We start from the raw sequence: 26,205 nt of genomic DNA on the forward strand, positions 1-26,205 counted from the left end.
TCTCCACGATGTTCTCCACGGGATTAGGAGTGGAAAATTGAGCAAAATGGACCATGTCCGCCTTATTGGAAACCAAAGTATGGTGTAGGGAGCATAAGGGCAACTGAGGACCTTTGCTGGGCCCTTTCCTGTCTTACCCTGGCTCCAGAGAAGCGCTCTGCTTTACGTTATTTTGTTGTTACTGACTTTTTCCCTCACTGATTTCACATTTGCAGCATGTCGAGCATATCAGAAGGGACGCCGTACAATCTGGGATTTGCTTGCCTTGAGGCCCGGGTGTCTTCAGACAGGAGAGAAGGGTGGAGCTCCCAGAGGAGATACAGGACAGGGGAGGCCGGTCCGGCGGTCCTGAGAGGGCCTGGCATTCATACCTGCTCAGGAGCGGTCGGCGGCGACCCTGCAGGATGCGGGGTGCTGCCCCAGGCCTCTCATTTCTCCACGCGGCACCTCCCTCTCTTCTACCAAAGAGCATCTTCTCCCTCTGGTCTGCCTTTGGGTTCCTCCAAGTCGCTGCCTGTCCCCTTCCCCTCGCCATCCCTCACGTCGCTCCCAGGAAGGACCCTGGGTGGGCTGCTCCTTTGCCCCCGAAGTCAACACAGCTTGGTGCTACTTGGGTGGCCTGGGAGTGCCGTTTGCGAACCCAGGGAGTGAGCAGTGGGCAGGCGGCCAAAGCCAGGCGGTGGGGCGTCTCCAGTGACCTGGGTGGTGGGACCCCGGCGTGGCCTAGGAGCAGAGGAGGACCTCTCCAGGGGCTCCACCAGGACTCAGGAGTGGAGGTTGGGGAACGAAGGGGTTCGTTGTAGGGCTTTGGGGATGAGTTAGATCAGAGATGAGAGAGGGAGAGAGAGAGGAGACAGACACCTTCCCTCCTCCATTACCTTCCCCAGGGAAGAGGCAGGAAAACCAGCACATTTAGCGCCATTAACTCTTAAGGCCTCTGCATTTCCTTCAGTATAAAAGCAGGTCATTGGGCCCGGAGGCTGTGCTGGGTCTCCTTAATGGCTACAGATGTGCAAGCCAGACAGGAGAGGGGACCATGTGCTTAGGCGGCAGCGATCGGATTCTTAAAAATCTGCGAGTGGAGGAAAAATGAGAACTCTGTCCTCTGAGTTGAGCGAGCTCGGCGTCCCCCGCGGCGCACCGGGTCCCTGACACCGCGGAGGCCACACCCGAGCCCGGTGCGCAGCGCCTGGGTCCAGGCCCGGTTGGAGCCGCCCCCGGGGACTTCCGTGCGGTCCCGAAGAGGATTTTTATCATTGTCACCCCGCAGGACACATGGGGACAGCGGCCGGGCCTCGCTGCTGGCCGATCGGGTCCCGGCGAGAGGAGGCGGAGGGGCCGTCGGGGAGAACACGGGAGGCCCCACCGCGGCTCCCACGGCCCGGGCTGACTGGGTGCCAGACATTCCCGGAGGGACCTCGGCCCCGGGGCCCCGCGGGGGCTTCCTGCGCGGAGCCTCGGGAAGTGCCAGGCAGTGGTTTCCAGTGTTTAGTGACCGAGAACCAACCCAACGCAGCTCGGCTTTGCGGGCCGGTCCCCGGGTGGGTCGATGGAGCCGGGGCCACGGGGCGCCGTCGGGGAGAAGCGGCGCGACAGGAAGGCCTCGCCGGATGGCCCTTGCCTGGAGGCTTCTCGCCATTTAAAGCCAAACTCCGGCCGCGGTCCTGCCCCCTTCCAAATAGACACTTCCGCGCCCGGGCCGCCGCTCCAGCTCCAGTCGGGTCTCACGGCCGGCCCGGGCCCAGCGCCTCCCGTCGGAGCGGCCGTCGCCAGAACCCCTGCTGCAGCCGCCTCCCCCCGGTTCACCCACCCTCCTGTTGGGAGTCAGGCCTTCTGAGCGCTGTCTCCTCGCGTGCCCTGGGCGCACCTGGGAGGCGCCTGGGAGAGGCCGGGGCTGAGCCGTGTGGGACTTTCTGCTTCTTAACTGCAGCTCTCTGTCAAGTCTTAGACCGCGCTCGGGCTCAGGGCGCTGGGACACGTGCGCGGGGTCCCGCTGCCAGGGCTGGGGGAGGGGCGCGCGGCCGGCGCATGCGCGCGCTTGGTCTCCCTACGGTCCTTGTCCTGGGATCCGGGCCCCTCGGTGCGGCCGCGGCTCGGAGGCGGTGGGTGGCGGAGCCCGGGGCCCTGCATACGCGTCGGGGCTCCTCCTAGCAGTGGCTTCCGCGCCGGGAGCCCCAGTCCCCGAATCTAGAGATCAAAGGGGGCGTCCGCTGCGTGCGACCCCTGACCCTGGAGGCAGGGCGGGAACCAGGGTCTGGGGTCAGGCCGCGGTCGTCGGCCTCCCAGCTGGGACGCTCCAGCGGAGGAAAAGGGTGAGGGTGGGTGGTGCTCGGAACGGGGCCTGCGGATGGCCTCCTGCGGCCGGTGGGACAACCCGTCGCGGGCCTCGGGTGTGGGGCAGCGGTGGCCTCGCGGGCCGCGACCCGAAATGGCTGGAGAGGCACTCGCGGGCTAATCGCGGTGGCACAGCCCCCGGGTGTGCGCGGGCGGCCTGGCCTCGGGACAGCGGCGCCAGACCCTGGGGAAGGGGACACTGAACGGTGCGGTAGGGCCCAGAGCGGCTGTGTGGCCCGGCTGTCGCTGCTGTGCGTGAAAAATTAAAGCTCGCCATTTTTGGAGAGGTGTGGGGTGGCATGTTGGGACATGGAGAAGTTTGAAAGAGCCGTGTCCCCCCCCCCCACACACACACGATTTTTCGGTAAATCTCCCGGCTCCTCCACCCCCATCCCCCCAACGCCATCCACGGACCCGCCCGGCTGCGGGTTGTGAAAAACAGACGACTTGTGAACTTGGACTTACTGGCATACATCTTAAAACTGCGAGTACCCGGCTGGGATTCCCAGTACACAGAGGTGCCTGGGGTGCTTTGAGGCTAATTTCTTGGGGCTTCAGAAGTTTTTTGTAAACAGTGTATCTATGGCTATTTTGAAGCGAAATTTTGAGGTGTTGCCTCCTGCGATGAGCTTTAATAACGAAGGTCTCATTCCCCAGCAGCCGACCAACCAACCAACCGGCGTTTCTGTGCATTTTGGGGGTTGGTGTTGGTACAGGCGATTAAGGGAGACTGAGAGGAACCTGCAGCAGTGTCTGTACTGGCTTCCTGGCGCAGTCACAGACCTGGAATCCAGTTTCCGAAGGCGCCGTCTTGCGTGGAGGTTAACCTCAAAGCACTTTGGCCCTTCCCTCAAAGGTCGGCAGCCTGTGCTGCCCATGTTCGCCCCTGCGAGCTGTAGAGGTGTGTCAGGTTTTCAGGGCTGGGCCCCAGTCTCGCGTCCAACAGAGGCAGCACACAGCCCACCGCCGCCCGCCAGGCAGGTGTGACACAGGCTGCGGCCCCCGCTGCCCAGGTACCCACGAGCCATGCTGCTCACGTAGGGCACGGGCGTGGGGCCTCACTGCTTTGCTCTCATATTTGAGTGTAAAGTTTCACTTTCTTAGCTTTTACTTAAAAAAAAATCAAGGTGGAAGATATTTTATCACATCTAAAATGAACAAAGCTGGCAGAGCAGGGAAAAAGGGCAAAATAAGTTCGCTGAAATTGAAGTGAGATTTGAGGTAGAAGAAACACTTTAGTAAGAATTGTCTTCAAGGATGGCCAAATGAAATTCACAGCCCAGAAAGCAAGCAGAGAAATAAGCAAATCTGTTCTCTTTTCCTCCTTTTCAGCACACACACAGGGAGGCCAGGAAGCCAAATTACCCCTCACCCCACCATCGGAGGTGCAGGAATAGAGAAGGCTGCAACCAAAAATACTTCTTGTGTCCTTCAGACCCGCTGCTCCAGGCCATTCTGAGAATAATTTAACACCAAGGCACCACTGGAGCCCCATTAACCCCCTGCCTGGACCCTCTCCAGTCCTCACTGAGGAGCCTTTGGGTGGCAAGCCACGGAGCACCGGAGCCCGGGTGTGGGACGAAGTTGGGGGCTCAGGGGGGTCAGAGGAAGAGGAGGAGGGGTGCCTTCCATCGGGTCAGGGCTAAGGGGAATGTGAGTGTGTTTATTTGTGAGCCTTGTGTGTTTGTGACGGCGGGCTTGCGTTGTGTCTCCAAGTGTCTGTGAGTGACGCTGTGTAAGATGGCATGCTTGTAGGTGTGTATTTGTATTTGTAAGTGTTTGCATGTATGTGAATCTGTGTGTGATTGTGTGTATGTGTGTGTGTGCCCACCAGCCCCCAGCCCTGGAGGCCCCGCCTTCCAGGGACCATCTGTTTCCAATTAGCAGCATCACCATTGGGAGAAGGCCTGTCCTGGGGCAGCTCCTGAGCCCCGGGTGGGCCAGCTCAGGCCCCCAGTTCTGCTCCATCGGAGCCCAGGCCGCCGCGGCCAGCGTGCTTGCACAGCAACTGGGGCAGCCACACACACAGCCCTCTTTCCTGCCACCGGCCGCTGGAGCCTGGGTCCCCCCAGATCGCAGACCTGCCCGCGAAGACGGTCAGAAATAGTTCAGCTGCACTCGCACAGGCATGTGCAAAGGCTGGAATTCCATTCGCTGTGGAGTTCTATTTTATTTTCCTTGGAGGGGGAGTGAGGGGGAGAGGAGTCCTGACCTAATTTGTTCTGGGGCGAAATATGGCATTTCACGCAGAGGTTTCCACCTGTACACAAACCCTTGCCTAATGCTGGTGGATTCCACACGCGTGTGTCCACCTGCCTGAACCTGCACAGATACGCCCTACACGGCTCGGGAGCACGCGCGGTTAAAGCCAGGCCCCCAAATGCTGCTCTCAATGAAACCGGATTTCTAATTAACCTGATGTAGTTCATGTGCACGCTATCTAGCATGTATTAGGCACTTAATATAAACTGGTTGAATGACTAAATCAAAATTAGATTTAAGAAGTGATCTACTACTGAGAAGAGGTTGGAAATAAGTAGTGTGTGTAAGATTCTAGACCACAAGCAAAGGCATGGGCTCAGAGACCTCTGGGTGACCCAGGGGCCTGGCATGGAATGTTCCAGCAATATTTGCCCTCCTTCAAGTTTCTTCTTCTAACCCCCTCTCCCTGTTTCTCAAGCCTTCTTTTGAGATGGTGGGAGCCCTCTGGGTTCTAATTATAGTCGCAGAGACCAGAGCTGGTGTGAACGCCGCCTTTCTGCAGGACCTGGGCTTCCAGATCGGCTGCATAGAGCGGCTTACCGTGACCAGGTGGGGAAAGCAAGGTCCGGGGCAGAGGCTCGGGAGGACGCGCCGGCCAGGCCGGGCTCAGGCCGGGCCGCAGCTCTCTCAGAAGGAAGCTATTTCGCTCCAGGCAGGGATTGGGGTATTTTGGTTCTGGGGTCCTTATAGAGCTGCTTTTGTAACTTGGAGACAATATGCACGAGGACTGTGTTGATGCAGGTTAAGAAAGGATATTTTTAATAAGAAAAGAAAAAAACCACCTGAAAGCCCCACAATTTCAGTTGTCCAGCGACATAATTTCAAGTCAAGTGAGTATGTGATTAAAACGTCTTGATTACCAAAACGGGTCAGAGGAGGCCTGGACAAAAGTCGAGTGGGCGCCGCCGGAGCCCATCCCGGCTGCTGCAAACTTCGGCGGCCCGGACGCGGGCGCGGGCACCGCTGGGCGCTCAGGCGTTGGGGTTGGTACTCATGAGCTCCACGTCGGCGTCCACCATCTCCCTCACCAGCTCCTGCGGGGAGGACGCGAGCGCTGGTGAGACGGGAGCGTCTGGTCCCCTCCCGGGGCGCCCCCTCCACCGCGGCGCCTGCAGCGGCCGGCGCCCCCTCCCCGGCCCTCCTCGCCCCCCTCCCCGGGGCGCTTCCCCACCGCGTCCCCTCCCCGGCCCGGCCCGGAGCGGCCGGGAGACGCACTCACATCAAAGGCGACCCGGGGCTTCCAGCTGAGCTTCTGCTTGGCTTTGGTGCAGTCTCCCTGCAGAAAGTCCTGCGGGCGGGGACGGAGCACACGGGCGGGCGGTCGGCGGCGGGGAACAGGCTCCCGGGTCCCCCGCGGCCCCGCGAGGGCGGCGTCTCGGGACGCGACGCTGGGCCCGGGGTCCCTGCCCACCGCCGCCACCGCGTCCCGCCGGCCTCAGTGACCTTCTTTTCCGCCTCGTGTTGTCAGGGACGCCGCCCCGAGAGCCGTGTCGGATTCGCGCTCGTCTCACGGGAGCGGAGAGGGGGATGCGCCCTCCGCCCCTCCCCTGCGGTGCGCCCCCCACCCCGCTCCCATCCTCCCCCCCCCGTCTCTCCCCCTCCCCTCCCGGGCGCCCCTCTCTCGCTCCAGCGCAGCCCCGCGCCCTGCACACCCACGCGCGCGAGAAGAGGCGCGTCTCTCCGAGCTGCCCCTCCTTGCCGACCAGGCGCTGGCAGCCCTGGGCTGTCTGCTTCGTCCGTTCTCTCCCTTCCTCAGAAATGCTGATCTGGACCCCGTCACCCCACCCCCCGCGAAGAAGCGGCCCCCGCACTCGCACTCGGGGCTCCTCTGCCCCCGCAGCCCCTGCCCCGCCGCCCGGCTCCAACGGCGGGGCCCATGTGCTCTCACTCGTGAGTTTCTCATCCCAGCTGACAGGACCTTATCAAAATATAAAAACACATAAAAAAGGACGAGATGACTCAAGTAGTAGCCGCTAGGCCTCCCAGCGCAGGGAGGGAGCTGCAAACCGCCAAGGCCTCCCGGTTTCCCTCCATTGAAGAGACTTCCTGGGAAGGAAACCAGAAGAGCGTCAAGTATTGCCGCATCCCAGCCCTGCTGCTAGAACAGGTCCTGAGGACGCACGGATGCGAGCAAGAGGGATGAGAATTTCAAGACGATTCCAAACAGAAAGGGAGACGCGAAGGAGGAAGGAAAGAAAGAAGAGAAAGGAAAGCAAAAGACTTTGAAATAGACCACGTTGGGGCTAAGATGAACAGTTAGCCCCTCCAGATGCAAACGTGTTCCTCCAGCGGTACACGAGACAGGAGCCCTCAAACGGAGGCCAGTGAAGGCTGCCTGGACACAGGCAGGACCCTGCACACCACACATACCCCAGGAAGACGCTATCTCAGCCCCACGGAATATTGAGAACAGCCTAAAAACCACGGCAACGAGGAAAGTAACACACTCAAGCTGTAACTGAAGGCTTCTGCCCCACGTCCTCCCCAGGCTCCCGGAAGGTGGACTGAGGTGGCAAGGGCGCAGGGGCGGGCAGGACCCGCTCTGCCCACCCGGCCCCGGCCCAGCCCCCGGCTCACGTCCGCTAAGGCGTCTGGATCCACTTCTGCACCGTTTGCCTGAAATCTGCTCCAACACGGCCCATCCAGCTGCTCTCCTCCACCACCCAGCCTCACATTTTAGGCTGGAGTAAATCAAGTTCCCAAAGGCACTGCGTTTCGCTGAAGGGCTGGCTTCCTCTCCAGCATTAATAATCGTCAAACAAGTTACTTCTGCTGGCCTTAGAAATCCACATGCAGAGTCTTCAGGAAAAGTAAGATGCAAATATTACTAATTAGCAGTTGAACACAGTGCTACATGGAGCTGGAAATACAAGTGGAAAAACAAATGAATTTAGTTCTCTCTCCTTTCCCTAAATAAACTTGTGCAGACTTCAAGGATACCTCTGTTCAACTCTGAGAGTCACACAAAGATATGCATTCTTTTTCCCCAGAGGGAGCTGTGAAACGTGGCACGAGGAAGCAACAGGGCCCCTCAGTTCCACAGCGGTCACGGTCACGGTCACGGCTGGAAGGAGCAGGGCCGCTGTTCCCTTCCCACACCTGCCGTGAGGTCACCGGTTCTGCAGAGGGTGTGAGCCGGGCTCTAAACTCCTGGTTAGCAGAACCCGAAGAACCGGTGCCGTTTCAAATGGCCTCAGCAGGCTTGGAAAGGGTGCTTTGCATTGTAACTTGGTTTCCTGTATTTTTCTACAAGCAGTTCTTAATCTAAAAACAAGTAGGGAACTATAATTAAGGAAGAAGAAAAATGGCTTTCAAAAGCTCAGAAACAGACGTTGCTACTGTGCAAGGATTTCACTGAAACCAGAGATGCACCAGTGAAACTTCCCAGTGAAGTTCTGAGCACAACTCCTATATTCCAGCTGAGCAGCTACCTTTCACCTTCTACCGAGGCTCTGTCTCCCTCAAATTTGATTACACCGAGAGATCTTGTGAAGGAAAAGGATGAGGTTCCATTAAAACGAAACGGTGGCTCTGGACGCCAGCTGCTCCAACCTGAGATCCAGCCCAGCCCCTGGGCTTGTGCCCCGATCCACGTGTAGGAAAGATGAAGGACATCCCAGCTTGTTTTACCCTTAACCCCTCCCGAAGGGCTTTCGTATTTCTCCCCAGTGTGTCCTTTCGGGAAACGGTTTGGGATGCAGCAGTGGAGGTGCACGTGGCTGGCCTGCGGGGGAAGGAGGCCAGGAGCTGTGCTTCCTGTCACTCTTCACAAACCCTCTCCACTAGGGTGTGATCAGCTCCAAGGACGGGCGAGGAAGACGTTCATCTGTTTTGTTTTTTTCTTCTCTTCTGACCGTTCAGTTCCTTCTTTATTTATAGGCTTAAAGCCTCGGTATGACAACAGGGGCCAAAGCTGAATGAAAGTGATGATTTTATGTACAGTTTCCCAAACGCACGTCGTGCACTGGGTGGTCTAGACCTTTCCTTTAAAAGAGAGACGAGAAAGCCCTGGGGCAAATATGAAGCATTTCTACGTGAAGGTGACGTTTCCCAGAGATGACTGGCTCCTGGTGTCCTCCCCGTTTCCACAGGTGTTCCTTAGGTGAGTTTCACCCTGTGATTTATTCTTGTCAGATTCGATTAGGGTTAGCTGAGCATTTTACAGCAGCAAAGCAGCACGAGCAGGGAAGGCGTGTGTGTCCAGACGCCCTGGCCCTTCATGGTCCGAGGGCTCCAGGGCGCCTGCGGACTCGGGTGGCCTTTAGGGCTTTGCCCAGCCAGGAGCCCTGAAGCCCGGGTGCCGGTGGTCAGGGTGGCAACCCCCGCAGGTAGGAAGGCGTGTTTTGCTGCAGTAATTTTTCCGGCTTTCCCAGCTTCTGTTCTTGTTATAGTGAAGTGATAAAGGGCCAGACCCGGTCCTGGAAAAGTCATTAGGCCAGTTCCTGCGCCCACAGTAGTTAACACAAAACCCAGGGAAGCAGGGCCCATGCTGTGTCACCGTCTTACACGCTCACTACAGTCTTCTGGGCGCCGTTTCATCCTCATCAGGATAACAGCACACCTTTAACACACCGGCTTGGATCTCCTCCCCTCCCCCAATCTTACTTGCCTTTGGTCATTACTTAGCACATTAAATTCCCTTGATACTCAGCCACTTTCCTGAGAATCACTGTGGTGAAGCTGTCAAGCAGAGTCTATCATATTTCTTTTCAAAATTCATCGTCTCATTTCTTTTTCTCACTCTTTCACTGAGGTTACATTAGGAAATATTTAATTTTTTTTTTTTTTTTTTTTTTTGCCACGCAGCACGGCTTACAGAACCTTAGTTCCCTGACCAGGGATTGAACCCTCACCCTCGGCAATGAAAGTGCGGAGTCCTAACCACTGGACCGCCAGAGAATTCCCAGGAAAATGTTCATACTAATATTAACATTAATATTAATTTCAAGTGATGTGTACGTCTCGCAAAGGGCACCTGTTTAGGTGGAGAAACATTCTGGGAGCGTGAGCTCTTTTGGCAGGACGTTGTCACATTTCTAAGGTGCAGATACTGAAGGATCTGGACTCGAGTGACGTCAGTAAGGAGAAGGGCACAGACACCAGGACGACAGAAGCCCTGCTTGATTCAAGGATTTAAGGCTCGGACTGTGAGCGCTGCTGCATGTTCATCGCTTTCCTCCCACTTTTCTTAAAAAAGCCAAATTGAGGAATAGCTGAGCTTCCAAGGGAATAAAAGAATGCCAGTGAATTTGGTTCCTGATGTCACTTGATGCTAATGCCTTCCTCTTGGGGGAAATGCTCCTTTTTAGAAAGACGGAACTGCTAACAACAGCAACACAGTCGATGGGAAAACCTGTAAAGCTGCACGACCGTCCCAGTCACGGGTGGAGATGCGCGGCTGACGGTCGGTAAGAACGGGAAAACACAAAGTCTGGATGTTCCCCCAGAAAGTCTGCAGTAGAGTCTGTCTCTGTCGGGCAGGTTAAACTCTTCATGTTCACATTGATGTCCTTTGACTGAAACCTTCCCAAAGAGGCCGCGAGCCCAGAGCAGTGCGCACCGCGGCAGCCTGAGTCAGGGCGCCCGGCACGGCCCCTCCCCTCGCCTGTGCACATCAGCACCAGGGAAGCTGAAGCCCGGCCTCTCGTCTAATGACAGGGGCGATAAGAGACAAGAAGAAAACGGCCGTCTGGTCTGCTCAGGAAGCGGCCTCAGAGGGGCTGTCTGTCAGCGGGGCTGCCGTCGGGGAGAACAATGCTGGGCTCTCCCTCGGGGAAATGCAGTCCGTCAGCACCGGCTCCACTGGCAGAGGGACCAGAGTAAGCAGCCCGTGCCAGGGGGCCGGGGTGCGGGCGCCTCTGCCAGTGGCCTCGCAGGTGAGCCTCGGGACGTGCTGTCCTGACCCCAGGGGGGTGGAGGTGCCCGAAGGGATCTCCAGGACGCTTCCCCGCCCCCGCCCCCGTCCCCACTGATCCCATGTTTCTGGGCTGGGGACCACTCATTTCCAACTGGTAGAACTTGTCATGTGGAACCAGCTGCTACTAAGAGCTACCAAACCAAGGGGGGAGAAACAATCCGCCTCTGGGCGTGCCCCAGACACGGATGAAGTCTGTCCGGCACAGCAGAGCTTTCTGAAAAAGTGAACGAGAACACTGTCTTCCTTAGGTGTCCACTTGGAAATCTGTAAATAAAGCCTGTGGTGGTTAAAAAAAAAGGATTCACTTTATAAAGGGAGAACCCAATTAACGGCATTTACAGTGCAGCCTACATAGAGATGCATCTTTTTTCATTTGTATTTCGAAAATATGATTAGCAGAAAAGGACAAACGTAGTTAGGGAAAAGGGAAGAAATACAGACACACAATTATACAGGGAAATACAGGATGAAACACACCAAGTTCCTTTTAAGTAGAGCTTTAAAAATATCCTGGGAAAAGTCCTTTCAGGCAGACGTGCTCAGGAGGAGCGGAGATGAAGACGGCGCTCCCGCGTGGAGCGGGCACGTGCCCCACACCCAGCCCGGCTTCTGTCCCTGGCCGTCAGCCCCAGGCTCCCGTCCCCGTTCCCGGGACAGAGAAGCAGGCCCCGGGGGCGCCCCAGCCTCTGTACCGGCCAGCCCCTGGGCCTCCGGGGCCTGTCCGGCTCACCCAGGCTCAGCCTGAGTGGACTGGGCGGAGGAAGGTGTTTCTCGAAGCTGCCCAGGAGGTCTGGGGGCTGTGGAAGCACAGGTGGGTGCGTCATGGGTTGCGCTAAATAAAGTAAGCCAATAAGGTCTGGGGGTGCAGCCTCGCAGCACACGTACTTCCGAGGTTCCACCTTCCTGCATCTGGCCTGCATCTATAGCAACCGCAGCGCTCACTTCTCTGTTAGCGTCATTCCTTGATCTGCGGTGCTCATGGGAGCATCGGCCCAGGGGAAGCTCGATTAAGTCCTGTCACTGGAGCCTCCGGATTCTGATTCCTTCCCTGATGGTCACTCTGACCGGCTGATGCGGGGCTGACTTGCAGTGGCAATGCAGAGCCGGTTAATGAAAGGGAGATAAGATTGTTGGTGACCTCAGCATCCCAGGCTTCAAAGCCAGCACCATCTTCGTCGGAAATTACTGCCTCCTGTTAATAACTGGATCTAGGGTGTAAATATGACCCAGGCTAGTAGGAGGTGACACAAACCCCGTGGAAAGCAGATAAAGCTCCTTTAAGTGGACCGATTAAAGAGGGTTGTCACACAGCTGGCTGGTGGCCCTCTGGAGCACAAGGCCGGGCCGCTCTTCCTTTGCCACTTAGTACTTTCTACCCTCCAAGCACTGCACATACGTCAGCTCATGAAACCTCCAGACAATCAAAATGCAACTCAAGAGATCCTGTAACTGCTTCAGGTGGCCTCTTTCCTAGGGATGAAAGCACCTGCAAAGCACCTGCGAAGCACCTGTGGGGCGAAGGCGCGGCTCCGTGTTCACTCACCTATAGCCTGACGCCCCCTCACCCGGGGGGGCCGACTCAGGCCACCCGTGACCGCCACACGCACAAGGGGAAGGCGATTTCCTTTCTAGCTGTTAGATTACTCGGCCCCTTAGAAATCTGCCCGCACCCTCACCCCCGCCTTTGAACATTAGTACTAAAGAGTATTGTAAGTAATGTGGATGCTTCTACGACACGGATGGGATATTTTTTCCTTCGGGATTTTTCTCAGCTTGTATAGTACATCAGGTTACTCAAACTTAAGAAATCTCACTTCAATAATCAATCCATCCATCCATCCATCCAACCATCTTTCCTCCCTCCCTTCCTTTTCCCCAACCAAAGCAGAAATGACGTGACGGTCATTCAAACATACATTCCCTCAGTAACAACTTTTTTTTTTTTTTTTGCGGTACGCGGGCCTCTCACTGCTGTGGCCTCTCCCGTTGCGGAGCGCAGGCTCCGGACGTGCAGGCTCAGCGGCCATGGCTCACGGGCCCAGCCGCTCCGCGGCATGTGGGATCTTCCCGGACCGGGGCACGAACCCGTGTCCCCTGCGTCGGCAGGCGGATTCCCAACCACTGCGCAACCAGGGAAGCCCCCTCAGTAACTTCTTAAGGCGTGCTAAGGCTGACCAGGCCACTGACAGCATCCAATTTCTTGCTTTTTGGTTGTTTCTCTGGGGAGTTTCGTATTTGAGGAAAAATTAAGACGACTGCTATGACGTTTGTTAGTAAGGTTTTTGAGAGACGTGGGGAAAGATGAGTATGAAGACGGATCTTTAGGTTTCCTACACTTCTATTTGTCCATTCATTTGGTTTCCTGTCAATAGCGGGTTTACCAGGCTGTGGCGTAGCTCCACTGCCCGGTCACCGGGTGTGTTTGCTTTTCCATCTCTGTAAGAGAGACAGAATCCCATTCCCGAACACGGCTATAGAGATACTTAAATCAAGCCACTTGACGAACGTCACAAAGCCATCTAGTGGCCGCGCGCTGGACCAGAAGCCAGCACTCACAACGCCCAGTAGGACAAGCCCTCCCCAGAAAGCACCTTAACAACAAGCTTTGTGGACATTCATTTGAGTGGCAAAGAGGCCTCTGACGAATGAAGACTAAACCAAGTGGAAACATCAACGCATTCCAGCGCTGGGTGACAAGACGGGCAGAGCAGAGGGACACCTATGGTCCAGCGTGCGTCCCTCCAGCAGAGGGACACCTATGGTCCAGCACCTATGGTCTAGACCCGGTAAGCTAACTGAAGGTGGGGGAAACGAGATTGTTGGTTACAAGCAAAAGGGGTCGACAGGGAAGGTGCTGCAGGACCCTGGGGGGGGGCCTTACACGGAGGGTGTGTCCGGTGCGTGAGGGTGTGCATTTGTCGAAGCGGGTTCAGATCTGCGCGTTTCACCACACACATTGTATCTCCGTAACAGAAGCTCCTTAGACGCTGACAGCACAGACACCACTGGGAGACTGGCTTCATCTGTGGCTCAAGCACTGAGCTGTGTGGCCTTGGGGGAGTTCTCAGTGCTTCTGAGCCTCAGGTGTTAAATCTGTGAAGTGGGGAAACACGGCCCTCCAGGCAAGGCTGCCGTGAGGATTCACGGTTACACGTGGAAAGCAGCCGCCACCATTTCTGGTTCATCGTGACAACAGGCTGGCTAGTGTTGCTTTTACCACCAAGGGGGAGGGAAAGCAATTCTCTTCTTCTTATAGTAACATCAAGGATGAAAATGTAATCTTCTGAAGTGGGTCGTCTTACAGTTTTCCTTTTACAGGTATGTCGCTTTTACCTTGCACCCTAACCTAACTTCTGTTTCTAGATCATCATTTTTTGAATAATGGTAACAGACTTGGTATTCTGTTTTTCCGCAATTACTGTAATCATTTCACATGCTCTTGACTGTTGTCAAAGCTTTACAGCCTTAGGCGCTGGGGAAGCAGCCCCGGACTAGACAAGGCCTTGTCATGAGCTTCTGTTTCAGCAGGAGGGACAGTGCAGAGGACAGGAGACGTGAACAAGCCCGCCTCAGCCACAGGGAGCTCAGGGCAGAAAGCTGACGGACAGGGAGCTTGAAAAACAGGGCCAGGCCCTCCTTGAAGCGGTGACGTTTATTTGACGGATGAGAAAAAGCGTCCCGTGAAGCTTTGGGGTGGCAGGGTCTTTCAGGGATGGAGGGAAGGCCACTGAGTCTGGACAGGGTGACAAGGTGGTTGGAGCCCAGAGGAGCTTGGCGATCACACTGGCCCGCGGGGTAATTCCCATCACGAGACCCAGGACCTTCGCAGCAGAGCCATGTTGTCACACCTTAATTCTGTAGTCACTGATGGTCCCTTAGAGCACCTGCAGCCCGTGGGCCACAGCTATAAACTGGCCACCTCAGCCTGATGTACTTTGAAAGTCTGATTTTCTGACGCCAATGTAATTTTTGAAAGCAAGTGTGGGATTGACTTCTAGCTCCGTGTTTTACAAGGGTGGGTGAGTTATTTTTGCCCGGAATGCTCCAACTCTCACACACAATCCCCTTCCCTCCTAAAGATCTGCCACTTCGTTGTGCTTGGGTCACTCAGCCTGGAAACATCTGGCCGCTCTTGAAGGGATGAGGTCTGGGCACCCGCCCTTGAGAGGCAGGACCGTGCCCAGCGGGCCTGCAGGACACAGTGCCCACGGGGCCTCCCGGGGCGGAGGGCAGGGCCTGTTGCTGCACCAGCGCCTGCTGTGTGTGCAAGGAAGGGCTGACCCTCTTCTGGTGCAGCAAGAACACCGCGGACCTCCTGAGGGCTGCCTGCCCTTCGTCTCCTCCTGCAAGAGTGGGTCCCTGCCGGTGTTGGGCGCAGCTCGAGCTCCCCTGCGGCCACGGCCCCTCTTCTGCCCCATAAGGTCTCGAGAGGGTGGGACACAGCACCTAAACCTGCTTGAGTTTAATTTTTTTTTTTTTTTTTTTACGAAATCCTGTGTGTGCGTGTGTGTGCGTGCGTGTGTGTGCGTGCATGTGTGTGCGTGTGTGTGTGTGCGTGCGTGTGCGTGTGTGTGTGTGTGACATCTGCCGAGAAAGAACCTGCTTTACTTTTAAGATTTGTGGACCTTATCAGCCCGACTGAGTCCAGAGTCTGGCTTTGCGTGGAGCCCCGCGAGGCTTTGAGCACGGGCTCGGCTGGGTGTCTCCGACCTCACTGTGGCCGCCGAGCGGGGTGAGAGCGGCTGGAGACCAGGGGAGGCCAGGGGATGGTGGCCACGCAGGTGGCGGGGAACGGTGGCGGCCGGGACCAGGCGTAGCGGTGAGGACGCAGGAAGCGGGGCCCACTTTGGAGGAGGCAGAGGACTGGCCAGGGGACAGAGCTGTGGGAGAGCATTCACGGAGAACGCCGGGACCGGTGCCCCAGTGAGAACCTCTTCGCGGCGTTCGGAGACCCGTGGGAACTGAGCGCTGCCAGCAAAGTACGAGAGCCCCATTTTATCGCGACCCCTCGGCCGCGAGACGTTGTCCTCTTTTCAGGGAAACCTCTCGTTTTCATGATTATGAGACAGAGACCCTTCCAAAGGATTCCTTCTGTGGAATCACCTGCGGTCTCCTCTGTCATTCCGTGGACACTCTGTCTTGTTTTGAATCTTGATTTGATGCCAAGCCTCTCAGTGGAGGAAGTCTGGCGAAGCCCGTGTGGGAGGGAGGCCCCTCAGCTCCATCCACGCCCCAACAGCGGGCAGCCTGGCCGTGCCTGACCGAGCAGGGAAAGGGTTAAGCCAGCCGCGTCCACGGTGTCCTGCCAACACGACCCCTTCAGCCTGCGGCCGCTGCACAAGAAAGCACAGGGCCCTTTCACATGACATCAGAAAGGCCTGATTTATCGCCAGCCACCAAACAACTAGACAATCATAACATCCTTTCAGGAAGATGCAGTGGAAAATAATCAGGCTGACCTGATGGAAGCTTTGGAGGGGCTCCAAGTGCGACGGGCCGCCCAGCAGCCCTTGACAGGTGCTGCGCTTGTAGCCAGAGCGGCCGACGTCATGGAGGCTGGGGTCCGAGCTGTGCGCTGCCCATGACCGAGCGTGGCTTTCATGTCCACAGATACAACAAGAGCTTGGGTCACGCTCTGCCAACTCGGCTGAGATAACAGTCCAGTGCGTGTGAAAGTCTTCTGGAAATGACAGCTGTGCGCAGACACGAGGAGTCACTGGTCACAGAACTGTAGGCACCGCCCCGCGTCACGTGACCCCCACCGGCTCCTTCCCAGGACGCTGCCCTTCATTCCGTGTCATGTTTGCAGACTGTGTGCCCGTCTAAGATGCGTCTTCATCCTTAACAAACCAGGGGCCAAGAGACGACGCAGAGGAGACACTGGAAGCGCCCCGGGAAGTGCAGGGCTGGCCGCCTCCTGCCACCAGGAGTTGGTCCCAGGGACGTCGCGCCTCCGAGCGGTGCCTCGCGCTCAGTCATTGGATGAAAACACCGGGCAGGAGCGCGGCTCCCCCGACGGGCATGACGCGTCTGCGGACAAACACCGGAAAGGGGCGGAGGCCGACGAGAGCCTCAGGTGGTTCCAGGACGGCGGCCGCAGCAATTCCACACGGCCCACTGGCACCAACAGGGGCCCACCTCGGCCAGGAGACGCCAACTCTGAAGGCCCCGGGCCTCTGGGGTGAGGGGGAACCCACAAGGCCAGTCTGGGGAGGAAGCTGGGCCGGAGCGCAGCCCTGGACTCGGTTCAGAGCGACGCTCACTTGGTTTTGCTGCTTCCCCTCAGGTGTGCAGCGCCGACTCTTTGCAGGGTCACAGGCGCACTGAGCAGATGCCCAGAGAAGGAGGCTGGGGCTCTGTGCGGCCCCGCGAGGGGAGAGGCCCCGGGCCTCAGCCCGGCCCCAACCTGTCAGCCTGCAGAGGAGCCTCTGGGCACCTGGGGCCGCCCTGGCCCGACGGCCACCCACCCCGGCCCGAGCCCCCAGGGCCTGCGGCGAATAGGGATGCCGTGGAGGTGGACGGGGCAAAGGAAGGCCAGCCAAAGCCGGCCCTGCGCCCGGTTCTGGGACCGGAGCCCCCCTCTGTGAAGGAGGCGGTGGTGGGACAGGAGTCTCAAGGCCCCGTCCGAGCCCCTGCTCACGCCCCAGGGACGGCCGGCGCCCACCCGGTACTACGGGCCACCCTGCACCTCCTCGCTGCAGCTCTCCCTGTGAACGGTGGCCTCGGCGGAGCGCCGAGCTCTGCCCTGGAGTGGAGCCGCGCGAGGGGCAGGGGATGTGGCGTGAGGGCAGCGGCCCGGCCCCCGGCCCGGCGAGCTCCACGCAGGAGCCGCGCGCGCGGGCTGACCGCGCTGGGGCGGGAACCGGGCTCCAGACGGCCCCCAGGAGAGCACCCTGGACGCCAGGGAGCCCGTCCGGCACAGCTGGCTCGGCCCGGCGCCAGCTGCCCCGACTGCAGCGCGGGTACTCGGGGACCGCGTCGCGCCCGGCCGCTGCGGCCACACGTGGGCATTTACCCCAGGGCCCCCGCGCCCCCCTCCCGGAGCCCCCATCCACCACAGCACGACCTCTCGGGCTCAGCCTAGCAGAGTCCCGTTCCGCAGACCAGGAGACAGGCTTGGTCACAAAGTTAGTGGGTGGGGGTCGGGGGCGAGCTTCCGACTCTGACTGCTTTGCTCCCCAACCCTTGATCGCAACCCTCAATCGAGTGAAAGTCCCACGGGGTCAGGAACGGGATCTCGGCCACAGGCGGGACCGCGCAGCGCATGGCGGGGGCTTCCCGGACACGGGCCTCCCCACCCCGAGGTCTCCTGCGTGGCTCTGCGTTTCTCCGTCGGGGTCCCTGCAGCCAACCCGAAGTCTGTAAGGACTCTACCGTCCGCCCCCGGGGCGTGAGCGCCCAGACAGCCAGCACGCAGCAGGCACTCAGCAAGGATCTGTTTCATGGGTCAGGAATGCTTACAGCCAAGGTCAGTACTTTCCCCCATTTCCCCCAAGAAACACACCTGCCCCCCTCCCCACTGCGTTGTCACGATCACCCCTGCCGCCCCCGGGTTAAGGTCATGGCAACTGTGACTGCCTCTTCCGCCCACACGTTTCTTCCCCAAACCTCTCCCAGAACTTCGAGCTCGGGTCCTCCTTTCTCAGCCCTCAGGCCACGCGCACTTGTGTGACGACGGCCCTCCAGGGACCCGCCCCGCTCCAGGGCCTCCTCTCCCTGGGGTGCTGCCCCTCCCCCCAGCCGGAAATCTCCGTTGTTTGCCAAGCCATTCCTTCTCTGAAGGCCCGGCTCTCCACGTGGACCTGCCCCGACACCTGTCCCCCAAGGACACACACCCTCCCAGAGCCCCATCCAAAGTGCTGCATCCTGGGAGCACAGGGGTTGGGCACCTGTCGTGTCCCCCAGGGAAAGGAACTCTGTCTCGTCTCTTCCGACCCGATCACAGCCCGGTACGGGTGCTGCTCACAGCGGCTGCGCAGGACAGAGGCGCTGAGTGACTGGGCTCCGTGTTTTAAGCTCTCGCGCCCCGTTTGATGCGAAGGGGCCTGGAGCTCTGTAATGTGGGCGATGCTTTAGCGTAGCCTCTCTTTTCAGGATTTCCCTGGACTGCTCTTTAGAAGCGAACGTAAGCAGTGTGGTTATTCCGGGGAGAAGAGGATCGGGGGAGCTGATTTAGGTGGAATTCCACGTCTCTGACGTGTCTGCACATTTCAGCGTCCACCCCGACCGGAAGAAAACCTTCCTCTGCAATGCGGTGCTTCTGAGTCGCTTACATATTTCAAGCTGCCTACGGAGTGGCGTTCAGCAACGTGGGAGGTTCCGTGGGTTATTTTATGTCACTGTTGAGGGCTGCTCCATGATGTAGGGCTTACGTTCACAGCTAGCAACACAACGTTACTGATTTTATACGGCCAAAGCCTAGAACAAGCATCCGTGTGGCTAAACCCGTATTCCTTGCTATTCCAGCGAAGAGCAGCTTTGAACACATGCTACGCGTTTACAGTTGAATTCTCCTCTCTTCCTTTATCGCCTCCTAATGAAAAGGCAGAGTTGGTTTGCACGGAGAATCGTCAGGTCTTTTAGTTTCGCAATACCTTAATTCATGGGTAGTCGAGCTAATCACCACTCCCAAATGATGAAACATCGAAACCATGAACAAGTTGACATGAAAGCGTTTTCGTAAAATAGCTGCATTTTACGTGTCTACGCGTAGAGATACTGTGGAAACTGCTGGCTGTTGCCTGTGTGTTGAATTTTCCTGCTGGCCCTGATGGAGACCTTGCTGATAAAGGACCTGAAATATGAACAGTCTTCTCAGAGCTCTTCTCTGAATTTACTGCTCTAAATTTCCAGCTATGAGGGCTGTAAAGGCAACACTCTGCAAAATCAGAAATAAAGATGCCATACGCTTAATTTTAAGGCATCCTCTTAAAATGCAGAAATGTAAATACAATTCTTATTTTGCTTCAGTGTTGACTTATAATACTGTCTACGAAATACCATTCATATGCCAGGTTTCAGGTTTTGCCACAGGGCTGAGCCTCCCGGTGTGGGAGGTGTGCACCCTTCAACCCTTGGGGTCCTGACCCGGAGTGGGCCTGTGACGGCCCCTCAGGAGTAGGTGTAGGAGGAAAGGCGTCTGCTGCTCCGTGGGGCTTGAACCGTCGTATGACTCACCTCAGCCCAGGTCCCAAGGATGCATCGTTGGCTTCTTAACAGACGGGAGAACTCAGTCTCGGAGGTCAATTCAGGGGTCAGAATAGCTGATAATTCTGTCTCTAAATTTAACAATTACGCCCCCAACATGGAACCTGGTGGGACGCTGTGCACGCAGCCCCCCATGGAACATGGTCAATAACACTTTTCAGTTTTCCTAATAACACAGCCCTTCAGCTACGATTCCCAGAGGAATGAAATCCTGTCACTGCACCTTGTAACACGAAAGCGCGTTGCACAAGGTGCAGATGCAACCAACCCAGAAGTTCCTGCCTCAGTGACCACATTTCCCTGGTGCGCGGCCAAAGGGCATCTCTTCCTTTGGCCTCATCCCTGCCCGGTCTCAGACAAAGGCCACTTACCCGGGTGATTCTCCCCAACCACCTCTTCTTGAAAACTTTACTGCATCCTTCTCTATAAAGACATTTTCACGTTGTTTCAAAGATACCCCTTAGATACCATGGTCCTAACGGCCCTTTAAGAAAATAGTTCTAACGTGTCTTGTTTCTTTGCACGGGTGACTAACTTTCATAAGAGTTTTCCAAGCTCATCTTTCAGAGAGACCTAAAGCACAGAATGGCCTTTCCGGCCTGTCTCCTGGCCCGTGACCCTGACCCTCACCTTATGGAAAGGGCCCTGCTGTCTGGACCCTTCCCCGCCCCCTGCCCAGCAACGGCTCCCGTGGCCCCAGCGTCCACGGGGCTGCAGGGCAGCTCTGAGGCTGCAGCCTCTGCCCCACGGGCCGGCTCACTCTGCGGACACTGGTGTCACCCACATCGGGACCACACTCGCAGCACCGAGGGCGCTAACCGTGGCCGTGGCCCCTCACCCAGCACAGGCACGAAGGCCGGACCCCACTCTGGCTCCTCAGGTCTCCTCTGCGGCACTCAAGCGTCCCGCCCGTGCCGAGGACACCACCAGCGACACACGCTCGTCTCTCTTTAAACGGAAGAGGCTCCTTGAGGCGCTGGCCCTCCCGAGCGTCCGCCCAGTGGCGCCCAGGACACGGGCGACGTGACCCCGGCATCGCCACCAGGCGGAGCCAGGAATACTCAGGGGACTCTGGCCACTTTCTGTTGCATCTTAATTACCAAGTAGGATAAAATGTACATCCAGAGGGGAAAAGCCCTCAACTCATTGTCTCTTGACTGTTTTAAAGAACTGCGAGAGTCTTGTTACACTGGAAAAAAAAAAAAGGAACACAGAACGGAACAGAAAAATGCCCCACGGCTGTGCCGTGCCCTCAGGGGCAGGCCCAGCTGCACCGCCTGGGCAGGGCCAGGTCAGCAGGCGGGGCTGGGAGCCACTTGCCTGGGCCCCTCGTGGATGCAATCCAGGCTTGGCCCGGCAGGGCACGGTCCCCTCAGAGCGGCATCTGAACACTTCTGGCCTTGCTGGGTTCCACCACCTTTCACAGCGCTCACGCCCCTAGATCTGGCCAGGCAGGGAGCCTGCCCCAGCACGTAGGCAGCGGCCCACACTCACCCCTGGCCTGGTCCCGCCACGTCTGAGCTCACACCTGTCCTGCAGGTCAGGGCGCTCGGTGACAGGTTCAGGAGGCCGGGCTGACGGAGGCCCCTGAGCACCGCGCGCCACCCTCACACCCACACGGCCCCGGGGGGCGCTTCCAGTCCTTGCAGTGGAGGGACCAAAAAGGGAAAGAGATGTTCTCCTGAGATTCTCCGGGAGCTCAGTTCCTGGTTCCTGGGTCACCAAGGCTCTAACTAGGCCGTGTGCGAGGACCGACCTGGGCACCTGGGGCCACAGACTACGGCACACTGGGGTCTCACCCGAGGCCACCCATCCCCCATCTCTGACCTTGCAGAGCATGGACACAGACGTGGACCCTTAGTCAGGGTCACACGGGCGTGACTGTCAGCGTCCACATTTCCGGGGACTGGTTTTTAGCGGGCAGCCCTGCTCTGCCTCACGAAGCCGGGGCTGCAGGGGGCACTGAGTGAGATACGGTGTCAGGAAGTCTGCAGACCTGGCCGCCTGGTAACGACAGTGTCCATCCTTCTCCCCATCCTCCACACGTCACTGCACAAATGCCCTTCCTCCCAAGCACACATCAGTGAGACCCCGGGCTCTACCACCTCACGCTCACCTGCTGTCCTCCGCACGGGACTTGTTACGTTCTCCTTGCTGACGGCGTCCCAGAGCCCAGAAACATCTGTCAGCTCAGACACCATTGAGGACCTCCTTCCATCCACATTCCACTGCTTGTCCTTGCCCTGCATGTTGGATGTGCACAGGCTCTCTCTCACACACACACACACACACACACACACACACACGTGCGTGCATGTGCTGCCCTGGCCTTCTCCCCACACTTGGCCAGGTCACTGGTTCCGGCTAAGCATCCCCTCGACCTCTCGGGCTTGTGTGTCTTACCCTGCAGCCTTCCAGTCCATCTCCGGTCATCCAGGTCACAAACCCACTGAGTTCTTGGCTCCCCTGCCTCTCCTGTGCCTTCAGGTGGGTCTCCCGGGGGCCCTAGTGCTAGTCAGATGTGGTTTCCTCCTCTGACGCTCAAGGCATCACCCTGATGCCCTCAACTGGGGTCAGTTCTCATCTCTGTTCTGACTCATTCATATAATTTGTTTATCATTCAGGTTGGACTGTAGTCCACTCTAGGAAAAAAGATTAATTTTTCCTTTTCTCCATGATCAAAGATGGTGCTGTTTTTACAACGGGACTTCAAAAACAAGTGCAGGAATTCTGTGGTGGCACAGTAGTTAAGAATCCACCTGCCAATGCGGGGACACAGGTTCAAGCCCTGGTCTGGGAAGATCCCACATGCCGCGGAGCAACTAAGCCCGTGACTCAACACAACTACTGAACCTGAGCTCTAGAGCTCACGAGCCACAACTACTGAGCCCACGAGCCACAACGCTGAAGCCCATGTGCCTGGAGCCTGTGCTCAACAAGAGAAGCCACCGCAATGAGAAGCCCGCGCACCGCAATGAAGACTAGCCCCCCCGCCACAACTAGAGAAAGCCCGCGCGCAGCAACAAAGACCCAACGCAGCCAAAAAAAATAAATAAATAAAAATTTAAAATATATTAAAAAAAAAACAAGTGCAAAATATACACATATATGGAAAGACATCCCATGTTCATGGATTGGAAGAGTTAATGTGCTAAGAGGACAATGCTACCCAAAGTCATCTACACACCCAGTGCAATCCCTATTAAAACTCCAGTAGATTTTTTTTTCTTTGCAGAAATAAGAATGCATCTTAAAATTCATATGAAATCTCAAGGACCTGGGAATAGACGACAGAATCTTAAAAAAGAAAAAGTTGGAAAAAGTTTGAAATCACTTCCTGATTTCAAAACCTATTACTAAAGCTATGATAGTCAAAGCTGTGTGTTTCTGGCATAAAGACAGATGAATAAACCAATGGGATAGAACACAGATCCCAGAAATAAACCCTTGTATACATGGTCAAAAGATAAAATTGCTAGAAGAAAACATGAGGGAAAAGTTTTATGACATTGGATCTGGCAATAATTTCTTGATATGTCACCAGAAACACAAGCAATAAAATTAATAATAGATAAACTGGACTACATCAAAAACTAAAACTTCTGTATACCAAAGGACACATGAACAGGGTGAAAATACAACCTACTGAATGGGAGAAAATATGTGAAAACGATATATCTGATAAGGGATTAATATCCAGAATAAAGAACTCCCAAAACTTAATATCAACAAAACAAACATCCTGACTGAAAAATGGACAAAGGACTTGAATAGACGTTTCTTCAAAGAAGACATAAAAATAGGCAATAAGCAAAGGAAAAGATGCTCAACATTGCTAACAAATATGGAAACACAGATCAAAACCACAACAAGATACCACTTCACACCCATTCGGATGGTTACTTTAAAAAAAATAAACAGCAAACGACAAGAGTTGGCGAGGATGTGGGGAAACTGGAACCCTTGCACCCTGTCGGTGGCAACGTAAAACGGTGCAGTCAGTAAGGAGAACAGTATGGAGACTCCTTGAAAAACACAGAATTAATATATGATCCAGCAACTCTACTTCTGGGTACCTATCCAAAAGAATTGAAAGCCAGGTCTTGAACAGACATTTGGACACCCATGTTCTCAGCAGCATTATTCACAATAGGCAAAAGGTGGAAGCAACCCAAGTGTCCATCGACAGAGGATGGATGAACAAAACATGGTCCATACACAAAAGGAAAAATATTACATGCTCCCACCCACATGAGGTCCCTCAGGGAATCAGATTCATAGAGACAGAAAGTAGGAGGGTGGGCCCAGGGACTGGGGGAGGGGAGTGAGGAATTATTGTTTGATGGAGACAGGGTTTCGGTTTCGAGACAGTAAAGAGTTCTAGAGAGGATGGAGGGATGGTTGTACAACACTGTGAATGCAGTTAACGCCACTGGCCTGCACGCTTGGAAATGGTTAACGCGGCAAATTTAATGTATATTTTACCACAATAAAAAACTCCATGAGAACTCAACTTGAAAATAAATACATCACTTCTATCCTGAACCACTAACTCTCCTTTACCTTTGGAAAGGTGCCACACCAGAGCCAGTTCTCTAGGTGGTATCTGAGCCTTAATTTCTGTGTGCTTAGCATCCAGTACGGTGCTGTTTACACCACAAGACTCAATACACTGGATTTAGAGAAAGCAGCAGGGATGAATACAAGGATTGCGCTTATTCTTTCAGATTTCTAAAGCTGTGACTCATCCAACTATTTCATGTTCAACTGACATATACAGGTCTCCTTTTCTCTTTTTTTTGTGTGTGTTATGCGGGCCTCTCACTGTTGTGGCCTCTCCCGTTGCGGAGCACAGGCTCCGGACGCGCAGGCTCAGTGGCCAGGGCTCACGGGCCCAGCCGCTCCGCGGCATGTGGGATCTTCCCGGACCGGGGCACGAACCCGCGTCCCCTGCATCGGCAGGCGGACTCTCAACCACTGCGCCACCAGGGAAGCCCTATAAGTATCCTTTTTAAGTGAAGAATTTTCCCATTTAAGTAAAATATTTACATTATTATTATTATTTAAGGTTGAAAGCCCTTAACATTTTAAATACAAAACTAGACAGAAGAGTAAAATGATATCCGTTTATATGGCCCGAGAGCTTTCTATCTGGCCATGTGTATAAGGTCTCGGTGAACTACAATTCTGGAGTCAGGGTCACATTTTCATGTCCAGCCACGGGTTCCCTGGTGAGGGAGCAATCTGTCCAATCACGGTCACAGCCACCAGGGCGGTTAGGAGTCTGTGCTGAGGCTCCTCAGGAGAAACAGGTATGGGGGTGCCGTGGAGGGACCATGTGACGGGGCACAGCACGTGCCTCCCTGAAGCCACACTGACATTCTGCACCAGGCCCATCACAGAGAAGGCTCTGGTTTCCGTGGGTGTGAGCATCTTCGATCTATGAGAGCCTCGGGTCACCCACCATGGGACTGCGGGAGACTGAATGTTTAAAAATGCAGAATTCATTCTTTCCTCCAATGGCAGCTGCCGTCATGTAAAGGTGGACAGGCTGGCATGGCCTCCCCCGCCATGGAGCGTGTGACAGCTGTCCCAGCCTGTGTGGACTTCCTGCATCACTGGTCCTCCGCAACCCCGTGTCAGACTTCCCGTTTGCCATGGTGAACTTGGGCCAGCTGAACACACCTCGGATAGTGTGTGTTTCTCCAGAAAAGCAGAGGACAGAGGGGTGACGAGGGGCACACCTGGCAGAAGAAAGGGGGGGTGAGAGAGACCAGTGGGAATCACCCCTTGGTAAGAGCTGCCGGCGGGGGGCGTGCAGAGGCTGGCCACGGACTCCTCCTGTTCCGGTTCTTGGCCACCAGCTGCCTGAGCTCCACCCACCTGTTGGTCTGGTCTGTGAGATGCAGGCAACGCGACATCACAGAAGATGACGGCAAATCTAAAACCAAGAGCCGGCTGTGAAGTCTTTTTAAAACAGACACAACCACAAAAGAAGACGCACGTTCACGCGCAGTGCCCGCAGCTCTCAGCTGCCCGAGACACAGGTGTGAGGGGCACATCCCCTCCAGGCGGGTCCCAGGGGTTTGTGTGTGCTCAGCGCTGGTCACACCACATGGCCCCTTTCTCCCATGCCGACCTTGAGCTACGGCCCGAGGAGACTGCAAGCCCAGCAGGCACCTGCAGCATCACCACACCAGAGGAGCAGGCGACCCCAACAGTACCCCGGCTTCTGGAAAAGTGCCGGGAGCCCTGGGACGGCCAGCGCTCAGCACAGACCTCGTCAACGTCCTTTAAACCTGTAAACCCACTGGGGGCTGCATTCTTAGACCCGAGTGGCCTGCACAGCGGGGGCTATTAGAGCTGCTTGTCGCCAGGGAGCGACAAGCCAGGAGGCCGGGAGGGTCCGATAATCTGCGAGGACGGTCATCAGGCACTTACACAGGTGCGCAGCTTCGCATCTTCAAAGTGCCGCACGAGCGTTC

The 26,205-nt window shown here is 56.3% G+C and overlaps 1 protein-coding gene across 1 annotated transcript in view; it reads right to left on the reverse strand.

The window, feature by feature from the left end:
- Positions 1 to 5,332: 5,332 nt before the first annotated feature.
- Positions 5,333 to 26,205, reverse strand: part of GMDS (GDP-mannose 4,6-dehydratase) — a 479,997-nt gene continuing 459,124 nt past the window's right edge. The window contains exons 10-11 of the mRNA XM_033863760.2: positions 5,816 to 5,884; positions 5,333 to 5,630 (exon numbers count right to left, since the gene is read on the reverse strand). Coding sequence (XP_033719651.1) covers positions 5,568 to 5,630; positions 5,816 to 5,884 — 132 coding nt within the window. The 3' untranslated portion in view covers positions 5,333 to 5,567. The remainder of the gene's footprint in view (positions 5,631 to 5,815; positions 5,885 to 26,205) is intronic.

This window comes from Tursiops truncatus, chromosome 10 (genome assembly GCF_011762595.2).
Source record: "Tursiops truncatus isolate mTurTru1 chromosome 10, mTurTru1.mat.Y, whole genome shotgun sequence".
Classification (NCBI taxonomy): domain Eukaryota; kingdom Metazoa; phylum Chordata; class Mammalia; order Artiodactyla; family Delphinidae; genus Tursiops; species Tursiops truncatus.